The sequence below is a fragment of the Oryzias latipes genome, chromosome 11, assembly GCF_053564925.1.
Source record: "Oryzias latipes strain Hd-rR chromosome 11, Olatipes_Hd-rR_3.1".
NCBI classification, from domain to species: Eukaryota; Metazoa; Chordata; class Actinopteri; order Beloniformes; family Adrianichthyidae; genus Oryzias; species Oryzias latipes.
The window spans coordinates 18,750,511-18,760,834 of NC_136247.1; the positions used below are offsets into that span (position 1 = coordinate 18,750,511).

A 10,324-nucleotide genomic window follows, 5' to 3' on the forward strand; every position below is an offset into this window, starting at 1 on the left:
CCAACAAGTGATAAGCATCTCTGAGAAATCCTTCAAGTCTGTTGGAGACCATTTCAGGTGACTACCTCTTGAAGCTCATCAAGAGAATGCAAAGAGTGTGCCACTCGAAGTGAGTTAAAAAGTGTCATAGTCATAAAAATAAAGAAAACTCTTTGAATGAGAAGGTGTGTCCAAATTTTTGGTCAGTACATTATATATTTAACTGAGTAGTAAAGTATAAGGTGAATCTGGCAGCATTTCACTCCACCCATTTCTAAAATTTTTCAAAAACTGGAACAGGGTGGGTCAAAGTAAAGTTTAAAACTCTGTCACCAATAGGCTTCTTTACCTGCCAATCAAAAAGACAATCTCCAAAATCATGCACTCGAAGGAAATAATAATGATTTGGTTGTTTATTGTTTATCCACTCACTCTGCAGTTGACATGAATAGAAACAAAGCTATATTGATTGTAATGGGTACTTATGATCGAACTGTAAATACCTTAATTTTCAGCATGAAATGTGACTTTTTAACATGGAGGATCACTCCGTTTTTCGAAAACCCTCCAGTGGTTTTAGTGGTACTACAACACTGAATACATAATGGTTTGTGTCAAATTTGGAAACACAGGGTGAAGACTTGAGTTTTACCCAAAAACACAAAATCAGATCTTTAACCATTTTTATTGTAAATATAGAGGATCATGGCAAAAATATTTAGTTCAACAAACAGAACAAATCTCAAGTTTTTCCTTTCACGTGATTGACAATGGTTTTTTCTGGTTTATAAAACTGGTTGATAACTTTATTAGTAAACTCTATCAGTTACCTTTGGGGGCAACTAACTGCTCAAAGTGCCACTGTTGTCTGGGGTGACGTGTACACGGTTTCAAGTAGAGTCCACCTGCAGTGGGTTTATGTACTTCTCCTGTTTTGCTCTGCAGCAGGCCTGCTTGTTGAACAGCCTCCACACACATCTGAGACTGCTGGTGAACGAGCTGTCCGCTCAGCTGATGGTGTAAAACATAAATAGTGAGTCATTGAAGCCATAAAATCTTTGCAGCTATAAAGCTTTTCCTGCCTTGCCTTTATGAATTTCCACTTGAGTCCCCTGTTGGTTGGTTGGTGGGCAGAGCATGGAGAGAGGACCACTTTGTTTCCTTTAACATGCATGCACAAGGACCCCATGCTCCCCCATCTAACTTCCCCCTCAGAGTTAAACTCACAGTGCTGCAACACAAGCACACATTACCTTTATATGTGTCAGCGTTGCTTCCTGCATCACAGATAAACGTGTTGTCCTGATTACCTGGCTGCCCGTCCCGCTGCACGGTGCTATGTTCATGCCGGCCCCCTGCTGTTGTTCCTCCCTGGCGTAGTCTGCACAGTTGCCAGTGCCCACATTGTACAACTGTAACAGAAGCACAGAAGAGTAGAACTGCACAAGCTGAAACAAACATGACAAATGTGTGTGTGTCGTACCTCGCCGGACAAAGCCAGTTTGTCCTGGGGAACATAGAGCTGTGGGTAAACTGTTGACAGGAACCAGTGAAAATTCCTACAACCCAGACTTCTCTTTAGCCGCAGCCGTTCTGCAATGTTTGGGCTCTCCGACTGCAAATCCAGTTAAGACCTTTACCTTTTTGTCATTTTCACCACTAATTAAATCAATTCCCACCTTCTGGCCCACACACCTGTTTGATTAAATGAGCAAGTGTGTCCCTCCTGTAGTAGATCTTCTTGTAGGCATCCATCCAAATGTCAGCAACCCGAATTTTGTTTCTCCTGAGCATCTCCTGATCTGGGAAGATGTAGGGTAAGTGATGTCGACTGAGATGGGCCACACGGGAACAGGGCACCACTTCCATGGATCCTCCACAGGACCACACCTGACAATAAAATTCAAGAAGTTGTTCCAAATTCACAGTAAAGACTTGAATAATTACTAAAAAGTGATGAATAAAATACAAATGTGTCTCGTTTACAGGGTTTCTCATTTTCTACAGGTTGATCCTTGCTTTTAAATTGCTGTAATTTGAAAGCATAATAGTTTTTTTTTTTCCCACTGAATACAGCCACAGTTGTCGTGGTAAAAGGACTCCTCTACACCTCTTTTGAATTTGTCAGCACAAGTTCGGATAGGATTGAGGTTTATGGTTTTTTTTGTTGTACTGTTGCGTGTTGCCAGGTTGTCAGTGTTTACGGATCCACTCCGTTGATAACTGTGTTCTTAACATTTTATTCCGGTGTGGGTACCGGATGTTCTCGGGTTGCCGGATGTTCTCGGGGTCCTTCGGGGTCCTTCGACCAATGATGACGTCACACTATTTGATTGGCTGTAAGTTGCCACGACCAATGAGTTAACGTCGCTAAGTTTTTTAAAAAACTTTATTGACAATTGCGGTATCATACATTAACAATGACATTAACGTTAACAACGAACAATAACGATGTAATCAATATTGCCTCGAAGATCAGTCACCATTGCCAAATATAAAATATTGACATAGAAAATAAAGAATAGAGGGGAAAAAAGAAACAATGAACATAACACACAAATAAATAAAAACATAAGTAAAATAAAATAAAGGAACATAGAAAAAATCTAAGTAGTCTAATACTAGTTAAGTTAGGGGTACTCGTGAAGTTTGTATTTCTAAACAAAACTAAGCAATTTCAAGCCATTCTTCTTTTTCATATAATGAAGTGATTGAAAGCAAAAACAGAGCTCTTTATTAAATGTTATAAAAGTGATTTGGTCTTCAAAACTTGACCTCACCAAGATGGCGGTGCTCTCCTCCCATGAGGAACCACGTGATGTCTCCTCTAGTGATACAACTCATTTGAAGGACCCTGAAGGACCCCGAGAACATCCGGCAACCCGAGAACATCCGGTACCTACACCGGCATTTTTCTGATGTTGGAGGACATCAGATGTTGAAGGGGCGGCAGTTTAGCTCAGGCAGTAGAGCAGGTCGTCCAACAACCAAAAGGTTGGCAGATCAATCCCCCCTGAGCGCAGCTAACCGGCAGCTCAGCGCTCCCCCCAGGGGATGGGCCAATGCAGTGAAGAATTTCCCCATTGTGGGATAAATAAAGTATCAATTATTATTTTTTATTATTGTACATAAGGTAAAAGAATCTCAAAACTGCATTTTCTTTGTATTTTGTATTTCGTTAATCAAATCGTTGTGTCAGGAGCAGACAAAAAAAACTGCTTGAAAAACAGCTAATTTGTGATGTAGATATCTGACTTAACCCTTGTGCTATCTTAGATGACCCCACCCTTAGATGACCCCACCCTTACATTGACGTGTTCTCCCTACCATGACAAAGGTGGATAAAGGTGGAAAGATTTCATGTAATCCATGGACACCAGTGAAGATCACAAATCATTGAAGAAAAAAGGTTCAGCGCACTTTCTAGTGGGTCTAGATCAGTGTTTTTCAACCTTTTTTGAGCCACGGCACACTTCAACCTTGACAAAAATCCCGCGGCACACCAGCATTGAAAAAAAAAAAAAAAAAGGAGAAACTCCGTCTGTATTGATCCACAGTCCCTCCATGATCTCACATGCATTTTTGTGATAATTGTGGCAGAAAAAGCTGGAAGCTGCAGCTGTTTTTTTTTAGATGTGATCAAAGTTAAGTTAAAAGAATTAAAAACTGTTTGATTTGTGGTCGTTGTGGTTTCACTACGTTAAGAGGAGAGAGTCGTGCGCCCAGACGCTCACACACGCTTTAACCAAATGCATCATGGGAGATGTAGTTTAATAATCCGCCGAACTCAGAGAGACTAGCGTCTCTGAGCTTCATTGTTTTGTTCACTTGATCCACGGTCTGACACCGGATTCTGTGGAAAGCTACACCGCTACAGACGAGCTTTAGCTGGTATTTTTGTTAGAACTGAGAGACTTTTCCAGTAGAATTCAGAACAAGGAAGTGAAGACTTTAACCATTTCTGATTGGTCAGACCGATGACATGTGATTAAAATCCCAAGACTGATTGGTGGAGACAGTTAAAGGGGCGGAAATTTTCCTAACACAGCGGAAGCTGCGGCTAAATCGCGGTACTGTCATCCTTATAAAATATATTTTATAGAATCAAATAAACACAAAGAAAAAAAGTATTTTACGATCTTTCATCTTTCATTCCCAATTTCTTAGTGTTTTATCAGGGCCTGTAGGGATGAACAGAGAACTGAAATCCTGGAGATGGAAAATGTTGTTAAATCAGTTAATGAGGGCAATTTCCCACGGCACACTTGACCATCTCCCACGGCACACTAGTGTGCCGCGGCACACTGGTTGAAAAACACTGGTCTAGATGACCCAACTCCCAATGTTAAAGTGCCTAGGATAGCACAAGGGTTATAACTATATATAGCTTGATAGCTCCAATATTGCTCACTATTATCGTTGTACCGCTTATGTAAGGATGGGCTTAGAGCCAGAGGGAGAGCATGTGAACAGAGAGCTCAGTTGTGGGTGATGGAAATTGGGGGTCAAGGTTGCTCCATCCCAATGGTCCCGCCTACAACTCAAAAGGTGACTTTCTAATGAACTACTACCGCTCTGCAGAAACTATAACAGCCCTTTTTTATATTTTGACTAAAAAAACAGCGTAATCATAATTAAAAGACCCCTGGGAACGTTTTTATGATAGTTTAAAACATGATTCAAGAGAGACTTTAATCCCATTCTAACACTAACTCAATGACATTCATATAAAGGTCACTGAAAAAAAACCATTGATATTTGGGTTTATTATACCCTCATATTTCTTTCCTGCAGTGCCCATTTAAAATTTAAACATAAAATTAGCATTTTTAGCATTTTGTTATAAAACTAAATCCAAAATAAAGTGTTTCTATGATAAGAATAGTTGCCAGTACAAATAAATTTAAAATAATCTCATATTTGATAGTGATTCCTCTGGTGTGTCAGCATAAGGGAGTAAATACTCCATAATGCAGCAAATTATTTATTTCATGTTCAAAGTTTTTTGATGAAATCTCTGTTCAGAAAAACAGAAGAAATTCTCTTCATAAACTTAAGGTGATACCTTCAGTTTCTTCCGAGGTAAAAAGTCTCAAATTAGCTTTTATTTTTTTACTATTTTAGCAGGGTCAATGGCTTATTTTTAAGTTGTAATGTTGATATACTCGCTGGATTGATTGCTTCATGAAAATCTCACAGAAATTAAAATACTGCAGGTGCATAAAGATTAACCTCAAATCCAAAGAAAAAAATGATTGTAAACAGTATAAAGTCTTTACAAATTTCCTCTTTGTGTGTTTTAACCTTTTGTTTTAAAATATGTTGTTTTGTATGAAATTTGACAGATTTTGTGAACTGCTGTGCAGTTTTACGTGTTTTTTTTTCTAAAAGTCTGTTTTTCTGTCTTTCCAGAAAAAGAACTGAACATTGTTTCATGACAAACATCTCAGTTTGGACCCTATATGGTAATCGTGTTTTGTATAACATTTTATTTTCAGTTTGCATTCATCGCTGAGCCAAAACCACACACAAGGACCACGGCATTTTTGAGGCCATGCAAAAATGCCTCACACTGTCTGCGGATTCCGTTTGTGCATCTCTGTGAGCTGCAGGAGCCCCCGGTGCTGTCATCAGATCAGCTGGTAATTACCCTGATTGACAGCTCGATTTGTTCCGCCCCCCACAGCAGCATCCCAGGGTCATAGGCTCCCACGCTTTGAAAGAAATTTCTGTCAATGGCCAAAACTCCGCCTCCCAAAGCTGGGCTCCTGGACAAAAATCAAACCTTATCAAATCTACAACATGATCTATTGAAAACTTCATCAAGATTTGTTCCTGATAACTTGACTCAGGAAGCTGCTCTGTTATAACCGCAGGATAAGGCAGCTGTAAACTCACTGTAACGGTAAAACAGCCTCTTCTGGAGGAATTTCTTGCAGCGGAGGATTTAATTCCCAGTAGAAGTCAAGTCTCCAGTCAAAAACTCCCCTCACAGGCCACTGGGTAGCATTATACTGAAACGTCTTCCAGTCTATTACGTCCATAACTGGAGACACCACTCTGCTCCTATAAAGACAACACTTTCAGATCGTCGGCATGAAAAACTTTTTAACATCTGTGTGCAGCATGGACTAAAAACTGATCTTTTTTATGTATTAGCAACAGTCTGAGTGTGTGTAAAGGCTTTGAACTCAAACTGTGGTCCACACGTGCCTTTTTGAAGTTTTTCCTCCAACTAATATGGGTTATGATGGGATGCTAACAGAAAACAGGATGAAGAGATTAGAAAAGGAAACAGCGGAGTCTCAGACAGAAGGGAGCTGCAACAGATTCCAAGCCTCAGAGTTCAGCCTAATTACCTGCTCTAATTAGAACCACGCTGCAGGCAGCCCAAGATCCAGGCCACAGACAAATCATGAAAGTAAAGGATTGAAGGCTTCACGTCTCAACTCTCCTGATTTGCTACTCGACAACAGAGGGAGACCTACTGAGATCACCTCACTTCTCGCAGAAGTGGTTGTCTACAGCTTCATTCACACTGCCCTTTGCAATTTGCGAATTCAAGCAATCACTTCCAATAAAAAGTCTATGTAAACGTGTGTATATGTGCTTTTTGGGCTTCCGAGTTCAACACTAAGCATGTTTTACAACCATTTTCAGGCTCCACGTGCAAAATGTGCAGCCATTGCAGTTAAACAAGGATAATTGAGGTTTATGTTTTTTTTGTTGTGCTGTTGCGTGTTGTCAGGTTGTCAGTGTTTAAGGATCCACTCATTTGATAACTGTGTTCTTAACATTTTCTTCCGGCATTTTCAACACTGAGCATGTTTTACAACCATTTTCAGGCTCCACATGCAAAATGTGCAGCCATTGCAGTTAAACAAGTTCAACTTTGACCAAACTGGGACTCCGATTTGGAATGGATGACATCCCCTTTATTTCATGGAAGTGCCAACTATTTGGAAATTGATCATGGAGGAGAAATTGATCATTGTGGTTTGTGCCCAATCAAAATAATAGTAATAATAATGGATTGGATTTATCTGCGCCTTTCCAGACGCTCAAAGCGCTTACAATGTGTCCATTGTTCATTCACTCCTCATTCATACTTGGTGATGGAAACTACTGATGTAGCCAAGCCAAGTCTTTCATATGTCGGAACACATGTTTATGAGATTTGTACTGCTTTGACATTTGCACCAAGTCTCTTGTAACTGTAGGGGGAAGATATGGGCTAGTAAACAGTAGCAAAAGAAAAGAAGAAGAAGCCCCTCCCTGCTCGTCCACTATGGGCTAAACACTCATTCAAGAACCAGCTTTTAGCACATTCTTGAACGTATATAAGATATACTTGATGGACAGTATCTGCAGGTCTGTCTGACCCAATTATCTTGATTTGAAGTATTTTACGTCACATAGCTCTAGATTTCTTATTGTATTTAAATGATCGATTAGTGTAAATAGCTCAAAAATGTTGCATTGGGATAACAAGGATCCTTTACAAGCTGTGTATTAATGAAAAACTCACCTGTCCTGTGAAACTCTTTCCAGCAAAGGCTCCAGCCAACCCTCATGGCACTCACAGTGGGAATCCATGAACACCAGAACCTGCCCTTTGGCCTTTGCGGCCGCCATCGTACGGCAACCGCCTACACCCAGGCGCCTGGTGCTATGAATCAAACGAACCCCATCAAGTCCAGACACATAGCTGCCTAGTCTGGCCTTCAGGTGACCTATGAGGAGGCAGAAAAACGTTTAGTGATGGATGGATGGATGGATGGATGGATGGATGGATGGATGGATGGATGGATGGATGGATGGATGGATGGATGGATGGATGGATGGATGGATGGATGGATGGATGGATGGATGGACATACGATTCTGGCTTAGGTCGTCCACCAGCAGGACTTCCTGCAGATACTGTCTGGGAGAGGTGTCCAGCACGCTGTGGACAGTGCGCATGAGCGTGGACCAGGGCTCCTCGTGGAAACAGATGACAACGCTGGCAGAAGGCAATATTTCGCTGTATTTCTCCCCAAAACATCTGTGCAATTGTAAACCAGTCTAAGTTAAATGCATATATTTGTATGGGAAAAAAACTTTTTGCAGACATGCGCTCTCACGCGCTCACTCAGGATGGCGAGCCTCTGGGGGCCTCCGATGCAGTGAGATTGTCTCGCTGAGCGCTTCGTTGAAGCCGTGCCTCTGAACCGAAGCCTGTTCCATCTCCATCTGTATACTCCCCGTGCGCCCCCGGACTGACCCCAGCGGTCCTGCCGCGGTTGCGTCCTTGAAAGTTCCGCGCTTGAACATCTTGTAACTCCGCTTCCTCTCCTGCTGCGTCCAGGTGCCCTGCGCGGAGGGGAACACGAACAACAGCTGGTCCTCTTGAAGGGATTTTAGCGGAGCCGTGTCGACGCCAAGCTCCATAGCAGGGTCCAGAGAGTCCACGATGACTTCCAGCTCTGGTGGACTGGGGAGCCACTGGAGGGGACGGCGGGAAGGGTCGGCTGCGTGAAGATCCTTGTGATTTAAAAAATCGGACATCCCCAGCATTGCCAGAGAAAGCCCCAGGAGCAAAAGCCAGAGGCAGAGCATCCTCCTGCGGACAGCTGCAACCTTTCTGCGGAGCTTCATGCTGAAAGGTCGCCGTGTTCAATATTTCACTTGAAATTTTTGTTTTGGCCTAATGTGGGAGTCGATTGCATTTCACCAAAGTGAAGACACCCAGCAAGGATGATCCAATACAGAGGAAAAACAAACCCTAGTAGTTGCTGTTACGCATGCGTCCTCTGGACTCCATCATCATCATGGCTCAAAATAACAACTTAGGCGCGCAAAGCAGGTTTTTGAGTATTTGTGGTGCTTGAGGTTTTCCTGACACATAGATCCACCCGCGGTCCTAAAGCCTGCGCTAATTTTCACTTTGGCTGAGAGGAGCTTCTGGTCCATCCACCTAACCTGCCATTCCGTGTGCGGAAGCATCACCAGCACCACAGCATAAACTCTGTTTTATTCCAACTCTTGTTGATGTTTGTGCTGCTTGGATGTGCATGAAAAGACTTTAGACTCCACAAATTGCATGCTTTTAACAAAAGAAATGTCCCAGCGGCAAAAACATGTTTTACATAAGTCAGACGCCAGATTTTTCTTTACAGATTTCCTGCGGTTCGTGTTGACGCAGGCGGGTCAAATACGAAGGCGCTCCTCTTTTTGGCCAGCTGGCGGCGATCCTCGTCTTTTCTTTCTGACACCTTGGTTCCATTCCACTCTGTACAACTCTGTGAAACAGCTTCTGAGTCGTCAAATTCCAGTTTCCAAACTGGTCAGGGACAGACTTTGCTGTTCTAAGCGGTTGTTATGCCCCCCATTGAGCGTTTAGAAGCTCTCCTCCCTTCTCTGGATAACAGGGAGGACCGGTCTTTGATCATTGTGATTATGCTCTGCAGAGTAAAGGGGATCGGGAGGCCTGAAGAGACAATGAGAAGTTAAAGGAGAGGTGGAGGAAAGGTGGAAATGAAAGAGGGGCGCAAGAGATGAGAGAGAAGTTCATGTGTTGCAGTGAAGATTTTTGGGAGATTGTTGCTGCGTGCGCGCTCCTCGCGTGTTTCAGTGCGCAGCCAAAACACAGACATAGCTGTTTCCAGCGCACGTTTGAAAAAAATCATGGACTCACGCGTCCGTGCCAGCGCGCGCACACAAATATTCCGGGAAATCTTTTTTTGCAGAGGTGCAACAAGTTACTCCAAGCCAGAACTTTGAACTAGAAGGCAGGACAGCGCAGCAGACAGCTCAACCGAGGGAAGAATGTGGCTGCGCAAAGATCTTCTCTTCTCCATTCATTTCTTCTGTTTTCCACGATGTCCGGAAACCGCTACATTTCTAAAATAAAATTGAATTAAATTAAATTCATGAACGCCTCATGAGAGGATGTCCAAAGAAGTTGTGGCATTTTTCAATTCCAAGAAAATAACAGAGAACAAAACGGAAACAGAAACTTCGCCAAACATAATTTTAAATGTTTTTCAAAAAGTGTTTGTTTTGGCCTCTGCGTCTTTGGGTGTCTGCTTCTCTGTTGTGATGTTTCTCCATTTGGTAAGTTGTGTTGCTGGCGCCTCTGTTTACACTCCACACTTACACCAACTTGAGAAATCCTTTCATGTGGTTAAATATATCAGCAAACATAATACAAATAGCTTGAGATTATTGAGATGTTTGAAACTGCAAACTTTGGAATTCTTTATGGTGCTGTGTGTGGTTCTATCAAAGCTGCACCCAGCGGAGGAGTGCTTCCCTCTAGTGGATTCATGGGAAATTGCAGCTCCCCGATATGGTCACGCACA

The 10,324-nt window shown here is 42.3% G+C and overlaps 1 protein-coding gene across 1 annotated transcript; it reads right to left on the minus strand.

Annotated features, from left to right (window-relative positions):
• Positions 1–661: 661 nt before the first annotated feature.
• On the minus strand, positions 662–8,762 carry LOC105355066 (polypeptide N-acetylgalactosaminyltransferase 15-like). The gene is made up of 10 exons (XM_011480852.3): positions 8,113–8,762; positions 7,859–8,025; positions 7,508–7,712; positions 5,878–6,045; positions 5,630–5,747; positions 1,675–1,869; positions 1,463–1,594; positions 1,290–1,391; positions 1,067–1,210; positions 662–990 (listed from the first exon to the last, which is right to left on the minus strand). Exons 1-10 carry the CDS (start codon positions 8,616–8,618, stop codon positions 802–804), a joined length of 1,926 nt encoding a protein of 641 aa, XP_011479154.2. The 5' UTR covers positions 8,619–8,762; the 3' UTR covers positions 662–801.
• Between the last annotated feature and the right edge of the window lie 1,562 nt (positions 8,763–10,324).